This window comes from Chelonia mydas, chromosome 1, assembly GCF_015237465.2.
Source record: "Chelonia mydas isolate rCheMyd1 chromosome 1, rCheMyd1.pri.v2, whole genome shotgun sequence".
Classification (NCBI taxonomy): domain Eukaryota; kingdom Metazoa; phylum Chordata; order Testudines; family Cheloniidae; genus Chelonia; species Chelonia mydas.
In genome coordinates this window covers 246,167,374-246,190,318 of record NC_057849.1, presented here as the reverse complement: position 1 = coordinate 246,190,318, position 22,945 = coordinate 246,167,374, and the positions used below count along the sequence as shown (strand labels likewise).

The 22,945-nt window shown below is 47.1% G+C and overlaps 1 protein-coding gene across 1 annotated transcript in view; it reads left to right on the top strand.

Annotated features, from left to right (window-relative positions):
- The first annotated feature begins 2,991 nt into the window (after positions 1 to 2,991).
- The window catches only part of LOC102936621 (cystine/glutamate transporter), a 35,321-nt gene continuing 15,367 nt past the window's right edge, over positions 2,992 to 22,945 (top strand). The window contains exons 1-7 of the mRNA XM_037879265.2: positions 2,992 to 3,405; positions 7,988 to 8,114; positions 13,989 to 14,104; positions 16,717 to 16,842; positions 18,186 to 18,285; positions 18,945 to 18,989; positions 20,657 to 20,780. Of these exons, the coding sequence (XP_037735193.1) occupies positions 3,198 to 3,405; positions 7,988 to 8,114; positions 13,989 to 14,104; positions 16,717 to 16,842; positions 18,186 to 18,285; positions 18,945 to 18,989; positions 20,657 to 20,780 (846 nt within the window). The 5' untranslated portion in view covers positions 2,992 to 3,197. The remainder of the gene's footprint in view (positions 3,406 to 7,987; positions 8,115 to 13,988; positions 14,105 to 16,716; positions 16,843 to 18,185; positions 18,286 to 18,944; positions 18,990 to 20,656; positions 20,781 to 22,945) is intronic.

The window sequence follows — 22,945 nt, the reverse complement described above, 5'->3', positions numbered from 1 at the left end:
AGACAAGAACCAAATCAAACCCAGCTCTGTACAGATACCTGTTAGGATATAGATATTCAGGCCTGTCTGTAAAGGCCTATACTCTAAGAATTTAGGTGTATTCTTATCACTTAGCTAGTTATAGAGGTATAAAAGAAAGAATCAAAATCACTGTCTGCTGGTGTAAGGGCCTTCTCTTACTGTGACAGTCTGAGGCCCTGTTCTTAGGCTAAGGCCTTTGGCTAAGCAGCAGAGGCAGCCATAAGCTGGGAAGTGTGCGGTCACATCCTCACATTCCAAACTAGTCTAACTGAAATAAGGTGCTATTGGGCTGTTAGGAACACAATCCTGTCCTGATAGTGCCTATCGCCTCCAGAGAAAGGGAAGTGCCTAGAAAATGTAAAAGGAAACTTAGTTTGATAGCATCCTGTCTGGCAAGAACTCACTTATCAATAGCTGGGATGTGAAATCCTCACTTCTCTACTGTTTTGTCATTATAGTTCTCACTTTGCTATTGTTTATTTGCATGGTCTCTGTCTGTTTCTGTGATTGTTTCTGTCTGGTGTATAATTAATTTTGCTGGGTGTAAACTAATTAAGGTGGTGGGAAATAATTGGTTAAAGAATCATGTTGTAATATGTTAGGATTGGTTAGTTACATTTCAGGAAAATGATTGATTAAGGTATAGCTAAGCAGAACTCAAGTTTTACTGTATAGTCTGCAGTCAATCAGGAAGGAAAGGCGGGGGGAATGGGAACAGGGAATGGGGGTGGGGAAATTGGAATCATGTTTTGCTAAAGGGGGGAATGGGAACAGGGACACAGGTAAGGCTCTGTGGTGTCAGAGCTGGGAAGGGGGACACTAAGGAAGGAAACTGGAATCATGCTTGCTGGAAGTTCACCCCAATAAACATAGAATTGTTTGCACCTTTGGACTTCGGGTATTGTTGCTCTCTGTTCATGCGAGAAGGACCAGGGAAGTAAGCGGGTGAAGGAATAAGCCCCCTAACACCTGTACAGATTCCTAGTCCACCTCTAATTTTCACCTCTATCAATACTTCTAAATGGAATGCTTATACTCAAAGGGTCAGGGTATTAATAAAGTCTGGCTTATACCTATACTGAATGAAGCTAAATCAATACAAAGAAACCTTTGTTCAGTTTAAAAGTGACAACAAAAAGGGTTGCACTGATTTAAAAATCCAGTTAGTTAAATCGATGCAAGTGATAGGAGCTGGTTTCCAGAAGTGCCTGAACACCCACAACTCCAGTTAAAGTCAGTGGGAGCTGCTGGAATTTAGCTCCTGCCGTTCCTGGTCAGTTGAGCATTGCACATACACTACACAGCCCTACGCATTTGTACAGCAGGTCAGAATGTTACAAACCCCTTAAGATTCCCTTTGTGATTTTGGGCCTGATCCAAATTCCACTGAAGTCAATGAAATGACTCTCACTGATTTCGGGGCACTTTGGATCAAGCCATATAGAACTGGATGCAGAGAGATGCTTGAGGGGTACCTACCACCACTTGGGTGGGACATTACCTTTGGAGATTAGGCAGCCTAGGCCACTACTCTTACCACTGCTCTCCCTTGCTGCATTTCTCTGGGCTGTTCTGGCCTACATTCCATGTCCTGCCTTAGACCCTCTTCTCTTTATTTTGCCCCTGGACTTTGAGCCTCTTTGTTGTCTTTGCTTATAATAATTGCATCATTAATGGCAGATAAATTTAGAACAAACAGAAGGAAATGCAAACTGTTCTTCACACAGTGTGCAGGCAGCTGGGGGGAGTCACTGCTGCCAGAGGTTCTAGACCCTAATTAGCTTTACTAGAGAACCAGATCACTCAAGGACCAGTAACTGCATTTGTAGGTATGCATGTTAAGACAAAGGGAATCAAATCTCATGCTTCAGGGGCTAATTCCATCGCTTGGGGAGGTGGGGGTCCAGAAGGAACTTTTCCTTTGCATACAGCACAATAGGCTAGGTCAGCTTTGCAAAATTCTGCTTGTGTAGGGCAAGTAAAAACATAATTTTTCCCCACTATCACCATAGCAATGGATGGTCAAGCAGATTTGGTGCCTGGTCTGGTAACTTTTATAGGGATCTTTATCTACACTGATGTAACTGCACCAGAGAAAGCCATGACACCCACTGGTGCACTTCAGCCTCGTTTGAAACTGGAATAAGCTGCACCAGACCAGCACACTAGTGCCGTGGATTTGCATCAGTGCCACTAAACTGGTGGGTAAAACCTCAGTATAGACAAGACACCTTGTGATAGTTGTAGGCAAGGTAACAGTCGTCTGAAGTATCAGATATTAGCCACTGTTGGAGACGGATTTGCTTGGCCAGGATTCTGATCCACCATGACAAGCCTTACGTTGCTATAACATTTTGCACTAAACAGAGCTTTAGCTCTGGGCCTGCTTGTTGTTTGTTCTGGATTTTAAACTAGCGCCAACAGGGAAATGTATAGGTCTGATTCTGGTCTGAATTACACTAATGTAAAACAGAAGCAAGTCTTCTGAAGTCAGGATAAGTGTGATCAGAATTGTGCCCCTTGGGTATGTCTAAACTGCACACTAAGCCAAGGTTCTGACTCAGGTTTGAGCCCAGAGCCACTTCTCTCCACATACAAATCAGTCTGATTAAGGTCAGACCCCAGGTCCTAGAATCTTGTTAGAGGGTAGGTCAAAGCCATGTAATTTTGCAGTGTGAACGCAGCTCAAGCTACAGACCTGAGTAAGAAAGTCTGCAGCATGGAGGGTGGATGCATGAGCACAGCTGAGACCCGGGTCCAGCAATTGTGAACCCAGGTTCACAGTATGGATGCTCAAGCACTGGTTTGGGAACACCAAGTCCACAAGACGGAGTCCCAAAGAGCTGGATTTACAGTGTAAAATTCAGAATGTGACACGTCATTATCTCCCCCTTCTGCCTGGGCTACAAAGCACCTGTTACCTTCCTAAGGATTCTAATCTCTTTCACCTTCTCACTTTGCTGTTTCTGTTTGTACACTTCATGCTTGTTATGCCTAAAGGATTCCAGCCAAGGCTGTTCTCTGGCAGCCTGAAAGCTTAGAGGGAGGGAAGCCTGTACAGGGCTGGGGGAAAAAAAAAAAACGGAGAGGATGTGTCAATCCTAGAAGACGGGTGTTAGAGAGCTCTCAGGAAGACCTGTGCTTGCAGGGCTCAAACAGAGAAGACAGACAGAGCGATGGCATTTTGCAGAAAGTCGTCAAATGTGAAGGAGGAGGCAGTGTTCCTGAGAAAGAAGATCACCCTGACGCGGGCCATCGCACTGACTATCGGCACAGTCGTTGGCAGTGGCATCTTTATCGCTCCAAAAGCGGTGTTGAAAAACTCCGGCAATGTGGGTCTCTCCTTGGTTGTCTGGCTGGCTTGCGGGATTCTCTCTCTGTTTGGTGAGTTACTTTTTCTAATTCTTCTGTGTGAGCCAGCAACAACGTTACAACATTCCGAACATGTGTGTGTGTGTTCTAGAGCTGTATAGATTTTCACATGAAAACACAGGGGAAATATCAGCAATACATTGTGAAGTGACTGCAAAGCAATTAAGTAGAAAATAACCAGGAGTACTGTGGGCTAGACCAGGGGTGGCCAAACTTACTGACCCTGCAAGCCGCATACAACCATCTTCAGAAGGTTGAGAGCCAGGGCTGAAGCCTCGCTACTGCTGAAGTTCCGAGCCCCATCAGGCGTGCCCTGTGGGGCTGAAGCCCTGAGATCCCCCTCCCCGCTGGGCACAAGCCAGAAGCAATGCACTGGTGGGGGGGGGGGGCTGCTGAGGGTAAGAGGGGGAAACTCAAGCTGTTGGGGGGCCAAATCTTTAAATTGTCCCCCCCCCGCCCCCACTCTCAGCAGGCACCAGTCGTCACTGGCAGAAGCCCCTAGTCCCACCACAAGGCAAAAGCCCTGAGCTCACCCCCAGTATGGTAGGTGGGGGGACTTGTGGGGGGCTCCATGAACCGCACTTTAACTGTAGAAGAGCTGCAGTTTGGCCAGCCCTGGGCTAGACCCTTGGCGGATGTAAATCTGTATAATCTAAGCTCCATGCATCAATGGAGCTCCATGCATCAATCAGCTGAGCCACACCAGCTGAGATGCTGGTCCTGTAAATCCAAACCCTATTCAAAAACCTTGGCTCCGCAGCACAAAGCCTGCTGAGGCAAGGTGGCCTAGCTGGGTTTCTGAGCTGTGGGAAAAGCCAGCTTTCAGAGCCCACAAAGCATGCCGCCATGGCAACCCCACATGGTTGGGATTCTAAAGGCTTAACTCAGCTCCCCCCCCCTTTTGTTTTTTTAAAGTAAGTTTCTAGCCCTTTTCCTTGCAAGGGCATGCAGGAAAATGTAAAGCAATTGTTGAGATTAAAAAATCTGGAGCTCAGGCCTTGAGACCCCATGAGGGGAAGGGGCTCCAGACTGAGCCCAAATGTCTACATTGCAATTTTATAGCCCTTGTGGCTCTTCTCTGAACCTTCCCCAATTTCTTAACATCCATTTTGAATTGTGGGCACCAGAACTGAACACCATATTCCAGCAGCATCACATCAGAGGGAATATAATGCCTACAGGGACTGACATTCTCCTCTTTATGCACTCAAGGATCGCATTAACACTTTTGGCCACAGTGTCTCAACAGAAGCTCATGTTCAGCTGATTATCCACCAGCAGACCCAACTTTATTTCAGGATGAGGCCCCAATCCTGTAAGCATGGCCTGCATTCTTTGTTCCTAGATTTATACATTTACCCCTATTAAAATACGTATTGTCTGCTTGCGCCCAGATCTCTAAGTATGAGTAACCAGACTACCCCGAGATGCCAGACACTCAGTGGAGAATCAGGCCCATAGGCTTGGGGGGAAGGAGAGGAAGAAGAGGAGGAGTGAGGGAAGGTAATAAGGCTCCACAGGGAGTGGAAGGCATTGAAGAGGTGCTAGCTGTACCTGGGCCCCAGTTCTGCTGCCCCTACCCATAGATTCGAATCTTGAATCTGATACTCGATCAGCATGTCAATACCCTTAACCTCTTTGAATCCTTAAGCTGGAAAGCAGGGCTGCACCCCTGACGCTTGTTTTGAGATCCCCAGAGGGAACCTAGTAGAAAGGATTCAGATGAGATCACAGACTTTTCAATAGTTTGAGCAGAGATGTTTTTGCAGCCACCATGTGCCTGGGGTAATGGTCCACTGGATCTCTATACATGCAGTTCCCATGGCTCCATGGTCTATCTCAGTCTTCCACACTTGCCAACATGGGGTTGGTGCAGAGACCTGTTGCCTATACAGACGATGCTTGGTTATGTTATATAGAAACATAAATAGGCCCAATAACCTACTTCCTAAAAATAGGCTTGACAGTAGTCAAGCGAGGCCTGGTAAAATATGAGTGAAGTGAAGTGAGACAAGTCAGAGGTAAATTAGAGCCTGGGGTAAACATTGTTGACCCTCCCTGGATTTTACAAGTGTGTTAGATAAAATGTTAATGTTATGGAAAATGCTCTCTCTATATAATGATAGTTACTACTATGGCAGCATTTCCACAGCTGTTCATTAAAGATGAGTTCAATATTAAATAGCCAATGAGGGAGTAGAAGAGGGTATTTTAATTATGGCAGTGAAAATATAGATATGGTAAAAGGCAGGCTTTATGCTAATTAATTTGGGTGTTATTAGTGATTATAAAGAGGGTAGCATCCTATTTTTAAATTAAGTGCACCCATCTACCAGCAAGGAATCGTTAGAGAAAGGATTATAGGATAGCCATTCTTACCATCCAGGGAGGGTCCAGGTGTATCTTAAAGCATGAGTATCAATGCAGTGTATAGTCACAGTGTGATGCCTGTTTGCTTTAACTAACTGTTTTATTTTAAATAAAGTATAATTGTATCATTCATTATGTCATTCACAGTCCTCCACTAAACTAAATCATATAACCACGCTGGAGGCTTGAACCTTAAAGAACTCTATTTGGTTTTATGCCTTCTCCTTAAAACTACTAATTGGGAACACATAAATCAAGTTCCAACTGTAACTGAAGGTGTGCAGAGAGAGGGGCAAAGCTCCCCCACTTCCTTGCACTAGTTGTGTAGTACAGAGAACTCTAATGGGGGTAAGATGGCAGAATAGCTTGGCGGTTTGTAGTTTAAAATAAATAGAAACATCAGTAAAAAAAATTTTTTTTTTTTTTAATCATAGCTGTAAAGTGAAGCCTTCAGTTAAGTGGCAATTTTGGAGCTGATCCAAAGCTCATTGAAGTCAGTGTCTTTTCATGTTAGAACAGCCCCTCTGATATAGACAAAAATTCTCTCCACAGATTAGAGCAAGCCAGAAAAAACAAAACAAAAAAAAAATCTTTCATCTGGGACCATATGCTTCCAGATATAAAATGCTCATTCATTAGCTCACTGGGATGCCCAGTCCCTTGGGGAACTGAAGTCCCCAGTTAAGATAGTCTGGTAACATATTCTTTAGGAACCATGCTGAGATGGCAGGCCACAGCCAGGGGACAAACTGAGCACTAGTTATTTGTACTCAGTCTGCAGCTGTCCTCTCCAGGACTCTGAAGACAGCTTAGGCATTCTAATGCCGAGTCAGAATTTTTCGGCACATTTAATGAACCCCACCACTGGCTCAGGGTCCTGCTGCTGTGTAATGCCAAACCCACATTAGCCGCTGTATAATAAATACTAAATGCTAATAATCTTAGCACGAAGTATCACCACAGCACAAACTTGCTGAGTTCCAGCCTTTTGCCTGCCTTTACATAACGCCACAGCCTGGATGTGGCTCAAGCCCGCTTGACAGCGCAGACAAACAATCCAGTGAAAAATGTGAACCCATAAAACAAGCAAGAGGAAATGCACCCTATTTGAAAAGAAAAAGGGGACATTATATAGTGAATGTGAAGGATTTAAGAGAATAAAGGCGTGTTGTAAGACTTCACATTTCAGCATCCTCAATGTTCCTACCTTTGTTTGCTCTTGTCCTTCCCAGGGGATAAACAGATTATTAGTACAATGAAAAGTTCGCTGATATCTCATATGTAATCAGTGGCAGGTGGTGTGTAGAGGGCACTGGGGCATCAAAGCAGTTAAGCACACACATATACATATATAGGCATGTGTGTGTGTCACTAAAAACGAATCACAGACACAGTAAAGCTATAAGAAAAGGAGTTCTTGTGGCACCTTAGAGACTAACCAATTTATTTGAGCATAAGCTTTCGTGAGCTACAGCTCACTTCATCGGATCCGATGAAGTGAGCTGTAGCTCACGAAAGCTTATGCTCAAATAAATTGGATAGTCTCTAAGGTGCCACAAGAACTCCTTTTCTTTTTGTGAATACAGACTAACAACACAGCTGCTACTCCGAAACCTGTCAGTAAAGCTATAGGAGTCTGCTATATATTTGCTTTGTTGCAATTCATATTTAGCAGCAGGTTGTTCTCTACCAGTCCTGTGGCACATGTTCAATCTGCACAGTCAAGGTTGGACAGGGTATAAAGCAGCAGAAGTTTCCTCTAGGGCCTGGGGCACTACATTCACTGCTTAAGCCACAGGCAGGTAAAATGTTCTGAATGGTTGCGCTTTACCTGCCGCGTATAGACCCTGCTGGTGAACGAGGTACCATTTAGCACACACTACCAGGGTCCCCATGAGGCAGTTAAAGTAACACTTTAGAGTGCTCTGCAACTTGCACCCCTCCAGTCATCAGGAGGGACTCCAGGGGGCAGATAGGCCAAGGGCACAACACAAGGGGAAGCCAGACACCCCTCTTTCCCACCCCCAGACATAGTGGGAGCAGAGAGAGGGAAAAGTCTCGCTCATTTCTGGCCTTTCTGGTGGGAGGGGAGCGGGAGAGGTCACAACCAGTACCTCTCCTCCTTTTTCAGGGCAGGGACTGCCACTGTGTGTTTGTGTGTTTAGGGTCCGTAGGCACTACCTTAAGATAAATAAATAATTTCCCTTCCTTATTTTCTGTCTAGGCGCTCTATCTTATGCAGACCTGGGAACAAGCATCACAAAATCTGGAGGCCATTATATCTACCTCCTAGAAACCCTTGGGCCTTTGCCAGCCTTCTTAAGATTGTGGGCTGAATTTGTTATGATCCGGTAAGAACAGTTCTGCTTTCCATAGGTGTGTAAGGTCAGGAGTGATATGTCATTGTTGATTTGCATTTATAGTCTCCTCTCTTTAAATCTCTAATTGGGGCAGATTCCAGCTGTGTGGCTAAAGGAGCCAGCTGGTGAATGCAAAACAGTAGCAAACACATGGACTTCCAAATGGCTAGAGGGAGGATAGAGGGAAGGAAGGTGGAACCTAAGTCAGGGAAATTGAGGTGGGGGGGAAGAAGGCAGAGGGGGGAAATGAAAGGGTAAAAGGTCAAAAAAAAAGTGAGGTGAAGAATAAAAAAATGAAACACAATGAACAGCTTGTAGCAAACGTGATAACGAAACAGATGGACATTTTCCTGCAATCTGCCAACACAGCTGGGTTTTCTGGAAAAAGGCTCCATGCTCCTTAGAAATCTGTTTGATATGTGACCTCCTCCTCTCCAACCCACCCCCCATCTCCAATAGCTGCTGGATAAACAGAAATGTCTGCCACAGCACAACTGGGCTTGGCCGTGAGGTCTGCCCCCATGGAGAATGAGATCACAGCTTACACAACTGAACCCCTGCAGAACTGAGACAAAGTAACCAACCCTCTACTCAAAGGGTACAATAAATATTTTTTAAAAACCACATTGTTTAGCCTGTTAACCTTGCCTGTGTTTATGGCCATAAAAAAATGAGAGGGGTCACAGGCTGAATGGAAATGGAGTCTGAACTATCCTTTCATGCCAATCTATCCATCTGTCTAGGTTCTACATAACCCCCATCAGCAAAGCAGCCCCAGTTCCTGAGTGATACCTTCAGCTCTGGAGGGAGCAGGGGTTGGGAGGAAGAGCACTGGTAGGGGGTGGAGTGTGCACAGCCACTGCCTCACAATGCATTTTATTTCATTGGCACTATATGTCACCGCACTGTGTGTGCTCTCCAGCTCTTTTTCTGTGATTGGGGAGAAGGCCTCAGACCCCTCACCTCAAGGTTACCAGTTCAAATCCCCACCTAGGCAAGCAGCAATTGAAAAACAGTCCCACTCTAATGGCTCTTCAGCAACCTCATGGTGATGTGTTACTAGCATAAACCCATTTCCTACACAAAATAAAGATGGTCCAGTGGGTAGGGCATGAGCCTTCAACTCAGGAGACCTGGGTTTGATACCCTGCTCCATCACAGATTTTCTGCGTGACACTGTGTCTCAGGCCCTCTCTGTCAAATGGGGATACTCGTACTTCCCTACCTCCTCGGGTTGATATGAGGACAAATACATTACAGGTTGGGAGGCACCCAGATACTATGCTAACCGGGGACATAAGTACAATAAATAAATAGATTGCAAGAACTACTGTCCACACAATCAGCTCCCAGTCTCAGCAGAAATGCTGGATGGCCCATGAAGACAATTCCCCTCTTCCGCCTTGTGGTGGGCTCTTCAGGTACATTGGTGGGGCAGCGTGTGAAGCTTACACAGCTGCAGAGCAAGCAAGCATAAAGAACTTCAGTTGCCAGAGCTGCCAGCTGGCAACTTCCAGCAGTATTAAGTTCTCTGAAAAGAGGGGCTGGGGAGAAATTCAACCCAGGTCCATAACCGTTCTCAGCTGGAGAGCAAAGAGGGCATCCTTAAGGCACTTTGAGGTGGGAATTACACCTCCCCACTTGAGTAGCCATACTCATGCTAGCTCTGATCAAGCTGGCATGCTAAAAATAGCGTCCTCACAGCAGCATGAGCGGCTAGCTGGCCTGAAAAGAAAAGGAGTACTTGTGGCACCTTAGAGACTAACCAATTTATTTGAGCATGAGCTTTCGTGAGCTACAGCTCACTTCATCCGATGAAGTGTCGCTCACGAAAGCTCATGCTCAAATAAATTGGTTAGTCTCTAAGGTGCCACAAGTACTCCTTTTCTTTTTGCGAATACAGACTAACACGGCTGCTACTCTGATAGCTGTCCTGAGTACATACATCACATCTCAGACAGGACTGCAATCAGGGTGGCTAGCCCCATACTGCTATTTTTAGTGGGCTAGCTCACTGAGAGTGAGCGTGGCTAAATCTCAGCAAGCAGGGAATCACACACCCCGCTCAGAGTACAGGAATACATATCCTTACTGTTGCAGGAAAAGAACATCCATTGTCCCTAACCTCCCACAGCCAGAAAAATCCTATTTCCTCCAGTCTCAGAGTGGGAAAGAGAACAGACAAAGCTGAAGTACCACCTGTGCTCTGGGAAGACCGTCTCCAGGTCTTCAATTTTCACCAGCGTTAAAAGAAATCTGTGATGTTTTTCTCTCTGTGAGGGGGCGCGTCCGCACCCTATGAAGGAGGAAGCTATTGAGCTCGGTAAGCCCTAACTAGATGTAACCCTTCTGCCCGTCAGAGTTGGCAGCAACAAGGGCCGGGTTCAATATCTAGGGGATCCATTTCAATAACACAATGCAAACCGGCTCGAGCCCCCACCCAGTGACCTGGGACAAATATATACCACCCCCGCTGGGCGCCTCCAAGAGGCAATACTTCCCCTCTCGCAAGCACATAGTCTGAGTGTAGCAAAAAGCCTTTTAATAACAGAGAGAAACAATGTGGCATTATGTTGGGGAAACACCACCAACAGGATTCATAACACAACCCATGAGCAAAAAAACCCACCCCAAGCAAATTGGGGCATGCCCCTTTCCCTTTGGTTCTTGAGTCCAGCAACCCCAAATCACCCAAAGTCCCAAAAGTCCAATGACCCAAAAGTCTCTGTCCCTGGTCAGGGCAGCCCCAGAGTTCGAAAGTTTATCTGCGGAGCTTTACCTCCCACCCTGGGTGGAGATGGGACGGGGGTAAGAGGCACCTTACATGATCTGAAGCTGACCGCCCCACAGCTCCATAGGCCTTTGCTCCACTCCGCCAGCCGCCCCACGAACTCCTTCGCTCCGCTCCGCGGCCCACAAGCAGCTCCCGCCGTCCCACAAACTGCTCCACCAGCCGGTCCACAAACTGCTCCGCGTCCCACCAACAGCTCCTGCCGTCCTACGAACTGCTCCGCCAGCCTGTCCACAAGGCACTCTAGCCTTCCCGCAAACTGCTCCACGATATATCTTCAGGCTCCCCCACTACTTAACACAATGCTCAGTGATTTCAGCTCTTAGTCAGTTCAGCTCTTTGGTGAATTCAGCTTGTAGTAGGGGAACCTCAGTGCTGGTGCACTATTAGCCCAAAGTGAGCTCAGCAGCCTGTAACTAGACTTCTAATGAAATCAAAATTAGCTCTGATATTCAAAAGTAGAGAGAGGAGGAAGTGCAATTAGCATGTAAGGCCCTCACCAAGGGGCCCATGCCACCAAGTATTAACACTTGTCCCCAGCCTCTCTCTATTCACACAGTTTTGGAACTTGCCTAGCGAGTGCTACTTAGTTGATGGTGAGTCCCTCCATCATAACAAAAGGCCAAGTACAGTTCCAAGCACAGTTCCCATAATCAGGGTAATAACAATTTATTCTTCCTGCCCCAATAACAGAGACACTGGGGATCCCACAGCAGCCAAATTGACCATTTGGGCAGCTGTGGCCTCAGTCTAGACAGGGTGGGTGTGCCTATGCAAATGAGATTGGCCCCTGAAGTTTTTTTCCACAACTTGCCACACCTCACCACCAGATGTCAGGGTGGAGCTCATCCTGACACTGCTTACATAGACACACCTGAAAGACTTGCTCTGCTTGAAGGGAAGAAGCTTAAAAAGGGAAGGGCTGCCACATGAAGGGATGGTTACAGGAGAAGATGGCTGTGCCTCAGGCAGCTGATTACAGGGACAGATCAGCAAAGGAGATAGGCACTGAGCCAGAAATCCCTGAGATTGCTTGGACCAGGAATGGACCAGGTGTTACCAAAAAAGGGGGGAGTCTAAGGTAGGACTCCAACCCTGATCAGGACAATACAAAGCCTACAGACAAGCCAGAACCCAAAGGGGTGAGGGACAGACTGATCGAGAAACTGAGCATCTTTCCCCCCCACCCTTCCTTCCTTCACCTCGTTCCTCCCTGCCCTCCGAGAGGGGAAAGGAACTCTCTGTTCTGGGAGAGACACTTGTTTCGGCTAGCCCAAGCAGGGGAAGGACTCAGGGTTACTCTACACTAGCAGCGGTGCAGCTGCACCATGCCAGAGAGCTCTCCCATCTGCATAATAAATCCACCTCCGCAAGCGGCAGTAGCTATGTCGGTGGGAGAAGCTCTCCCACTGACATAGCGCTGTCCACACCAGCACTTAGGTTGGTGTAACTTACACTGCTCAGGGAGGTGGCTTATTCGCACCCCCGAGCGATGCAAGTTATACCAAAATAAGTGGTAGTGTAGACATGATCTCAGTGTCAGAAAGAAACCAACCCAAACCACAGTCTGATAAGGACTCAAGGACCCCCTCCCCACCACAAGTGATGGACAATGCAGATAAATTATGTCTGTTATAAGGAAAACAAAAAAACATCAACAGAGAATGGGATAGAGCTCAGCAGCTCTGAGCCAGATGGAACCCAACAGTGCTGTAAGTGGTTAGCTGAGATGCAGGAGCTGCAAGCAACTCAGCAACAGCGGCTCCGGGAGCAATTTCTGCAGCAATGGATCATCCAACAGCAACTCCAAACAATGTGACAGCAAAAGCTGCTGAGGGAGCTGATGAGCCGGCAGCAGGAGTTCCACAAGGAGAAGGTACAACATAGTGCCAATCTTATGATCTCCAGGCGTCCCTGTGGGGCACACTTCCACCAAGGTGAGTCCCCCACCAATGCCCGTAAAGCTAACCAATATGGGGCTGGACGATGATCCTGACATCTTTTCAAGTACCGCCAAGAGGGTAGCCCTAGCCTCCCAGTAGGCTCCTGAGCAGTGGGCTTTGATTTTGGTTCCATTCTCAATGGACCTGGCCCAGGCGACCAACCATAACCTGGACTCCGAGCAGGCTAAGGACTATAAATAAGTTAAGTCCACCATTTTGGACTATTTGGACACTTCTGAGGCAACCCACCCTCAAAGCTTTAGATTCAAAACCTATCCCACGGAGGTCAGACCCTGCATAGTAGCCTAGTGTTTGAAGGAACACCATTGGAAGTGACTTCACCCAGAAGAACAGTCCAGGGCCCAGGTTGCTAAGTCAATTGTGACTGAACAATTTAGAAGGATATTGCCCTCAAAAGGCAGAGTGGGGGTATAATGGCACCATGCTGGGACCTTGTCAGATGCAGTATGGTTAATGGAGAACTTTCTAGCAGCCAAATGGTCGCTAGAAACAGAAATCGCTTCAAATCTGTGCAGGACAGCCCTGAGAGAGACCAGGGAGGCCAACCTCAGAATGGTAACATCCACCAAACATTCTCCAAAATAATCAGTCCAGCCCCCAGACCATGGGAACCTCAAGGGGCCTAAGGGTAGGGCTCAGACACTATATCACCAATGGGACCATCAGACATCTCAAGGAGCTGAAGTAGGACCTGCAAAGTAGGTCCTGGTCTCTACTCCGCAGCCAAATTCGCCCCCAGCTAAGAAAGGTGTCAGCCCAGTGACTTGCCACTCCTGTGGGCAGACAGGACACAAAGAAATAATACCCTCTTATAGAGTATAGCCCGGGCTGGACCCAGAAAATAGCACCTCTCAAGTTGACAGTACCGGTGATGATCCAAGGGAAAAGAGTTCAAGGACTCTTGGACTCTGGCTACAGTCAGACAGTATCCAAGTCTCCTTGGTATGAGATGATGGCACCCCTAGAAGGCATCGGATGAAGGAGATGAGTGGGCCAAGGAAGGAAGGAAGGAAGGAAGGGTGGTAGGAGAGGAGATATTTGGATAGAGAAGGGAAAAAATAAGCGTTTTCCTCTGGCTAACATGCTTCAAATTTCTATTTTGCTTTCCAGTCCTGCCAACATTGCCGTGGTGTCCTTGGCTTTTGGTCGTTACTTAATTGAGCCTCTCTTCGCCCCTTGCCATGCCCCTGCCTTGGCTGTGAAGCTGGTTACCACCACTGGCATCTGTGAGTAACCCTCAGAAACAATCAAAGTAAAAGTGGGGAAGGGGAAAAGAGCAGGCTTGACTGGCTATTCCTGGTAGGATTCCTCCCTACCTCATTTTCTGTCTGTGTCAGCAAGGTTTGTCCGTTTCCATGTCTGTCAAGCCCCATACAAAGCAATGGGCTGCTCTATAAATATTTATCTGTAACGTCACCCTCCCTATAGTAAATCAGGGGCATAGTCATGGGCGGGCTGCGGCCCACCCACTTAGCCTCCACACCCACCTCAGCATCACTCAGGCACCTGAAATCCAGGATGGAGCACGTGCGGGGCTGGAGCCCCCCAAATCCACAGGCTGAGAGGGAGTGAGTCATCCCAGGTAGGGGGTGTGCCTCCTGGGGGCAGATCTTGGTGGAGCTAGCACTGGGGCCAGAGCTGAGCCAGGCTGGGCACCTAGGCACATGACTGGGCTGGGCACGAGCAGGGCACTGGAGACTGGGGCAGCAGCACGCAGTGCAGGATACATGGACATTGCAGTGCCGGCAGGACAGAGGGACACAGCTGGGCAGGTGGACGACACTGAGCCGGGGTCAGGAGGGGTGGGCGGAGCTTGAGCCTCTGCAGGGCCCCCCTCCACCCCATGGGAGCACCCATAGCCTGTGCACCCCAGGCAGCCTCGTCTTCTAGTGCCCGCTGAGCAGTAAGAGCAGGCTGGAGCAGATGGAGGGAGGCGGGCCCCTGATTCATCATGCACTGCAGTCCCGTCCCTGCGCCCCTAGCTCCAGGCTCTGCAATGCCCCCAGTTTTGCTGCCTCACCCATGTCCTGCAGCACCCTGGGTCCTGTCCCTTCCTCCCAACTCTGGCCCTTGGCCTCTGCCCTCCCCCATCCAGCCCCCCTTCCCCAGTTTTCCCTCCCCGCTTTAGATAAACTCTCTTCCCAAGATGGTGAGGCTCAGGGAACCTGTTTCCCTGGCTGGATATCCTGTGGGGGAGGGAAGGGCATAGCCTTTGGACTCTGCTCAAATGAAGGGGGAGTGTTAGTGCCTATTATCCCCCCTCTGCCCTAAGGAATGTGGGGAGTGTCAGCCCAAAGGGGGCGGGGGAAAACCTCTTTTACCCCAGCAGCTACCCACACTAGAGCATGGGGGTGGGGTCCTGGTCCTATGCGTGTGCCCAGCTCAGCAGGTGAAGCCCTGTGTCTGGGGGCACCAGGACTAGGAAGAGGGCATGGCGTCAGGGGAGAAGCTGAGCTAGTAAAGTCTGTCATTGCCCATCCACCCAAAAGTCAGGGCCCACCCAAATTTCCACTCCTAGCTAGGCCACTGTGCTAAATCATCAAAATCCTGCAACCACACCCTCTCAGTGCAGTCAGTGTTTACCTCCATTAGGCTAAGGGGGGCATTTAATTTCCTTGTGGCAGGAAGTGTCACTTCCTATGTGTTTGTATAGTGCCTGTACAACAGGGCCCCAATCCTGACTGGGGCCTCCGGGTGTTACAGTACAAACAAATAAATCCAAAGCTAGCACAGTAGAGGCCAAGGACACACTGTGTACATAAAGCACATAGGCTGGTACAGTATTTTCAAAGTAGTGTAAGGCAGTTAGAGGCCCAGACCCCTTTGTTTCAATGGAGATTGAACATCTCACTCACGTTTGTGAGTCTGAAAATCTTGCCCATAAAGAACAAGAGTCAAACCCCTCCTTGGGTGTAATGTTCAGTTACAACAGGACACCTATCTGTCTCATCATAAGCAACAGGCTTAGCACTCTGGGGTCATGCGAGATATTACACTACGAAGTTCCAAACACATGCATTCACTCCCAGAAACTAAAAGCACCTGTCAGGTCAGCTAGCCTATCCCCTTGTGTTTGACAAGAGGATGAGGACTTTGTCTAGACCACTTTACAGTGGTCTAAGATATGGGAGTTGTATAACTGTCCCAGTACTGGACTCCCCCTGAACATAAAGCTCCCATGTGGGGAACATCAATACCAGGCTCCCTGAAGAGGAACTTCCAAGATGAGGGGTCATAGGACAAAATAGTGACCCCACACTAGCCCTGCCCAGAAGTGAATTCAGTATATTGCAAGTAGGCTCTTTGGGGCCACAGAGAGAAACTATCACTTTCCTCCTTCTGGAGGGCATTGCCAGCATGCATGAAACTCCAACAATATTGAAAACCCGTGCAGCCGGTTTCCAGCTCTCCTCAGCCCTGAATATCAATCAGGGTTTGGGATTATTTTAGACAGCTGTATTTTTGAACTTGTATCTCATCTTAGTTATTTCCTCCTCAAGTTGCTAATGTTTTTCTATCCTCACTGGTGTTTTCAACATGTCACACTTCAGTATCCTCTAAAAACATAATTAACCTGCCAGTGTGCTTACACTTTATTCCAGATCATTCATGAAGATGTTAAACAGGACAGGCTCCAATCTTATTTCCTATTGAACCTCAACTAAACACCTCCCCACACATCCATACCTTGCCATTTAAAATAGAACTGTAGGGTTAGAAGGGACTGCCTGGGTCATCTAGTCCAACCCCCTGCCAGACTCTTTACTTAAAGCCTTCGACTTAGATTTCAGTCTACATGAATAACACTGTTCTTCTGCTTCCTTTCCTTCCCCCCAAGCCTTAATCATTGCTCTGAACTGCTGGAGTGTCAGCTGGTCTGCAAATATACAGACAGTTCTCGCAGTCCTCAAGATGGTCACCATTGGCCTGATTATTGTCCCTGGGATGATGGTGCTAGCTGAAGGTAAGACAATTGCAGCCTGTGTGTGACATCAGACAGGAAGGGGATAATAGCAGGAGACAGGCAGAGGTAGGGGAGTCCTAGGGAGAGCCACAGACAGATGAGAAAGGAGATAGAAAGTGGAGAACAGAGTCAGCAAGAGAGAGACCAGAAAAAGAAAGAGGGCTTGAGAATTTTAGCCAGGAGAAAAACCTCTACTGGAAAAAAACCACGCTAACCTGTGTCCTGCCCTCAGCCCATTTCTCTTGCACTGTCCTTCTGCTCTTCTTTCATCTCCCAAGGAAGCCAAATCCAAACAGCCCTTCCAAAGTAGGCTGCGTTGTTTGAATGGATTTCTGGTCACTTGCCAAGCTAGGCAGTGCATGACAAGAACACCTGAAATGGCAGCATATGGTCAACATGCAGACACATCTCCCTACACCCCACTGTTTAGTCCATGTGTGCCAAGCAACCGCCTTAAACGTTCCCATTTCATTGCTGCTCCTGAGAGGGTAAGTACAGCATCGCAGAACATGAACTGCAACCACCAAGGCACTTAGTGAAAATAGGTGCTTTACCATAGTGCTTGACCCCCTCCCAGCTCCTCGGTCACACAACAGGTACGTGGCTGCATTGCTCCTACCTCACCTAGGATGGGCGTTGGCTAATACCCCTTCCCAGGGAGAAGGAGACGAAGGCTGCATGTCATTGAATCACTTACTAGTCCAGCAGATGATGCGGGCCTTGGGATGTTCCATGCCAGCTCAATGCAGGTTTGGACTTGTCTTTCTTTCTGAGAAACGTGAAATGGAGGCACATTCAGGTTGCAGCAGTGCTCTGACATGGATGGATTGCACATCGTTTAAAAATAGTATTTCTGTACAGACTGATGTTGGATCAGCGAGGCATCTTTAATCTAGTAGACAAAGGCATAATAAGATCCAACAGCTGGAAGCTGAAGCTAGATACATTCAGGCAGGAAGTAAGGTCAGGCAGTCAGGGTAATTAATCCCTGGAACAGATTACCAAGAGATATGGTGGATTCTTCACCCTTGAAAATCAAATGGGATCTCTTTCTAAAAGATGTGCTCTAGCTCAACCCCAAGTTACCAGGTGGGGCTGCATTAGTTACGGGGTGAAAATCTGTGTGTTTTGTTATGCGAGAGGTCAGACTAGATGATCATGATCAATTTTGTCCTTAACAATCTTTGAAATTTGAGGAGTCATTTTAGCCAGGCTCTGTAGAGTCTCTCTGAGCTAGCACTGTGCTGTCGGAGCTACAGCAGTGGCTTTGCTGGCTGAATTCTTAGCACCAACTTCTCAGAGAGACCATCAGATTTATTTGTTGTATTTCCATCTCCCCTCAGGTCACTATGAGAATTTCCAGAATGCTTTTGACTCTAGCTCGCTGGCTCTGGACAAGCTGCCTCTGGCTTTTTACTCTGGAATGTTTGCATATGGAGGATGGTAGGCTTCCATATGTATACTGGACATCTATTCTAGTCACTGGTGAAAGCCAGATAAGTCCCAAAGAGTTCAAATCGCTACAGTATGGAACTTGTGTGGAACCTGTCTCATCGCAGTTACAGATTCAAATGCACCCTGGATCAGCAATGGCCAAGTCATCATAGTGGCTGTTTACCTGTCCCCTAGAGACTAGACCAAGACCATTTTACTTAGGCAAAACATCATTCAAGTGCCAAATGAAGTAATGTTGGGGACCTCCAAAGAGCACCTCTGCTCTATCTTAAATATTACAAAGGAAGCTAATGTCCAGAAAGTAAAGATAATGATTTTGCAGGGTACAACTCAGAGCATCTAAATCCTTAATATTGGGGGGGCAGGGGATAGAGGGAGCTCCAATCCCAACAGTTTGATTTTCTAGGAAAAGATTCTTCCCCCACCACCACCCTTACGAGGAGGAATTTGACTTTCTTTGTAGAAAGTCTCTCTATATTTATGTAGTAAGACACATGGTCTAAGAAAGGATGCTTCTATTCTGGAAGCAAACACCCAGATGCAGCTTGGGAACGGTGACAGATGCATAATCTGTTCCATCTCACTCTTCAAAGCCCAACATGGGAAATGGAATCTCAGGGCCAGACACTTTTCTCTTCTAATTGCAGGTTCTATGTCAACTTTGTAACTGAGGAAATCATAAACCCTGAAAGGTGAGTACCACGGCTAGTTGCTTGAATTCATATCTGGTAGATAAACAAACCACTGAAGAGAATGTCGATTCCCGTGTCCCACAGCTGGAACAGTATAATAATACAAGCTGTTAAAGGGCACGAACTCACTTCAGCACAACAACATGCCAGTTCACAGAAGCCTAAATATTTTTCATATCGAGATTTGACTTGGTGCAATTCATTTATGCACATACCGGCTGTTGTCATATTGGAACAGACCAGAGGCCTATCAAGGCCTGTTGCCTGGCTTGCGTGGTGGTAGTGAGCCTGATGGTTCAGTGGAGGAGGCTGTGTTGAAGGGGCGGAATTTCTGCTTGACCCCATTAAAGAAAAACGCAAGTTTTTAACCAATGGGGTCAGCCCCAGGATAGCCACACTGGCTGAGAATTGGGCTTGGTTGGTGTTCTCAAGGCCTATTACACTGTGCTGTACAGCACAGCTTGACTCAACCCTCTTTGAAGCAAAGTTACAATGAGCACCAGTTGTTGTTGTAGCCACATCAGTCCCAGGATATTAAAGAGACGGAGTGGGTGAGGTAATCTCATTTATTTGACCTCTTTGTAAGGTCGAAAGCTTCTCTCTCTCTCTCACCAACAGAAGCTGATCCAATAAAAGATATTACCTCACCCACCTTGTCTCTCTAATGAGCACCAAGGCAGGAATTTCATCCCATTGCCAGTGGATATGTAGGGATGAAAAAAAAGTGACTTTCCGAGAAAGGGAAAAGAGATATTTAGGGTTGATCCAAATGAAGAGCTTCTTTGATTTTTCCCTTTACAGCGAGGTTTATTCTCACTGTAAATAGGGGTTTAAAAAAGGGACCTAAAATGAGCTCCAATTCCCATAGCTATTCTCCCTCAGCGACCGGGTGCCTAACATTAGATGCTTTAGCCTACCAGTTTTGGATCTTCATAGGATGTCTTGCTGATGCAACAGAGGACAAAGGGGACCTACTCACATTTAGCCTTTAGTACCTCCTGATTAGGGAGTATTATGTTAGGCACAGCTCTCTTCTACCCAAGACAAGTATGGATATTTTGGAAAAAGGTCTGAATGGAGAGCCACAAGAAAAAATGTACCACAAGGGAATTTAACAATTGTTTGCTATAACCTCATTCTCACGATTCTGCATTTACATAATCAGCAACCTACAGTCATAATCAGGAGGTGCAACGCAGGTGCTAAAGCTGGGCAGGACACTGTTTTCCCATCCTGGTAACAAAATTTCAAATTTTATTTTCCTGAATCGGGACGAAAAGTTGAAATCTCAAATTTTCATGAACCAACAACTGGGAAAACAGTTTCACTGTGGGTCAATCAAAAACATTTCATTTAACATTTTGAAATGTTCTGTTTTGCCTTTATTTCTCTATAATTAGCTTAGGTTTCTAAACAAAAAGTCATTTCAATGAAAACCAGAGTTTTCCACTTTGGAAGCGTCAAAATGGGATGGTTTGACAATTTCAAAATTTGTCCAAACCAAACCTTCCCCTCAAAAGTTCTGATTTTGACATATCTGCATTTTTCAGAGAAAAAATGTGATGTTGCAAATTCCCAACCAGCTCCACTATATTCACGTGGGATAGAGGTAAACCTGATGGTTAGTTGAGAGGTGCAATAAAGGGGCTGTTTTTATTCTATTGTAGGAATATCCCGCTGAGCGTGATCGTGTCCTTGCTCATTGTTACTCTAGGGTACCTCCTCACTAATGTCTCCTACTACGCAGTCCTGACAGCAGAGGAAGTGCTGGCCTCTGAGGCTGTGGCTGTGGTGAGTGTGGTCCTTTTGTTTTTATTAGATATTTTCAGTGTAACACAGATAGTTCACATCTGGGACCAGAGAGGCTACTGGAGAGAGGCCAGAGAGTCATTAAAGTATAAGCAGAGTCAGAATGGGCTCCACCCTGACATCTGGTGAGGAGCTGTAGAAAAGGACTTCAGGGGCTGATCTCGTTTGCATGGGCACAGCCAACCTGCCTAGCATGATGGGACTGCTTGCCCAAATGGCCGCCTTGGCTAGCTATGAGTTCAGCATTCAATACCAATCAGGGAGAAGCAATGCAGATGCATTGTCCAGGCATCTGCAGGCACTGGAAGTTGCTGTGATACCCACAGGAGTGAGAGCTATTTGCAGTGTGAGTCGTCGAGAGCCAGAGGCCCATGAGAGCCTTTATGGATGCATTGCAGAAGCTCTGGGCGTGCCCCCTGAATGCATGCCTTCTGTTTCAGTGAACTATATTGCATTAGACCAATCTCCCTTGCCCATGCTCAATGCGGCTGACTGGCAAGAAGCCCAGCTGCAAGATATTGACATTCGTGATACGCTACTTGCCAAAATGGAGGGGCAAAGCCCAGCTGCAGTTGTCCCACCTAACCCTGAGAGTAAACTACTATTGAGAGAATGGACCAAACTAAAACTGATTCAGGGAGTGCTACACCGAATGACAACTGACCCTTTACAAAAGCAACGAGCACAACTAATGCTGCCAAAAGAGTACAGAGCTCTGGCCATGAGGGCCCTGCATGATGACTTTGGACACTTAGGAATGGAGAGGACTCTGGAACTTATTGGTAGTAGGTTCTATTGGCCCCAGATGGCTGAAAACGTTCGCAGGAAGTGAGAGATATGCGCTCGATGTGTTCAAAGGAAAACTCAGCCCATGAGAGCTGCATATCTGAAGAATATCACCAGCAGCAAACCTTTGGAGCTGGTATGCATTGATTTCTTGTCTTTAGAAGTAGACAAGAGGAATGTCGGGAACATTTTAGTAGTGACTGACTGTTTTACGCAGCATGCACAGGCATATCCCACACGTGATCAGAAGGCCACCACTGTCACTCGAGTATTGTGGGAGAAATATTTCTCAGTCTATGGATTCCTGGCTCGGATTCACTGACTAGGGGCGGGACTTTGAGAGTCACCTTCTGAAGAAGGTGCCAAAGATAGCAGGAATTAAAAAGTCTAGGATAACACCTTATCACCCGCAAGGTGATCCTCAAGCAGAGAGGTTCAACCGAACCCTATTAGATATGTTGGGGACTTTGCGACCAGAGCAGAAGGCAACCTAGAGTCAGCATGTTGCGTTTCTGGTGCATGCCTACAACGCCACAAAGAACAATGCTACGGGAGTCACCCCATATCTCTTGATGTTTGGGCAAGAAGCAAGATTACCCATAGACTTGTGCTTTGGTGTATCAGAGGATGGAGATAGCTATGAAACTCATTAGCAATATGTGTCTCAACTAAGAGAAAAGCTGTGGGATGCTTATCACTTAGCTACCTCCATGGCTTGGAAGAACTCAGAATGCAACAAATGTCGATATGATGCTAGGATACATTCGCAGGAGCTCCAGCCAGGGGACAGAGTCCTGCTGCGAAATTTGGGTATTGCTGGGAAACACAAGATAGCTGACAGATGGAAGGCAATACCTTACCTGGTGATGGAAAAGCTGGGAGATCTGCTGGTCTACGAGATCAGACCTGAAGTGGGTCTAGGGCAAATAAAGACGGTGCATAGAAACCTTTTGCTCCTTGTGGGGGAATTGGTAGGCACCCCTTATGAGACAGGCCACAACAGGGCAACCGGGAAGAACAAAAATGCTAGACCAAAGCCACCACCCAACACGGACAGCGGGCCCCCTGCAGCTAACCTACCCCTATTCAGCACATACAAGAGTGAGTCTGAGGAGGAAGACACGACTATGATGTATCCTGGAATGGAGACAAGATTTCGGTCTCGATCAGCTGAACCAAGAGAGAGTGCCCCCTCCTCAGCCCTAAACCCCATGGCAAAAGTATTTAGGCCCATTACTGACACCCCTGTGTCACCAGTGGGACCCCTGTGTGATGAGACACACAGGTTATTGGATAGTGGAGACATAGGTGGAGGGTGTCCTGGGCACCTTGGACCTTCCACTGTTAAAACTAGAGATGCA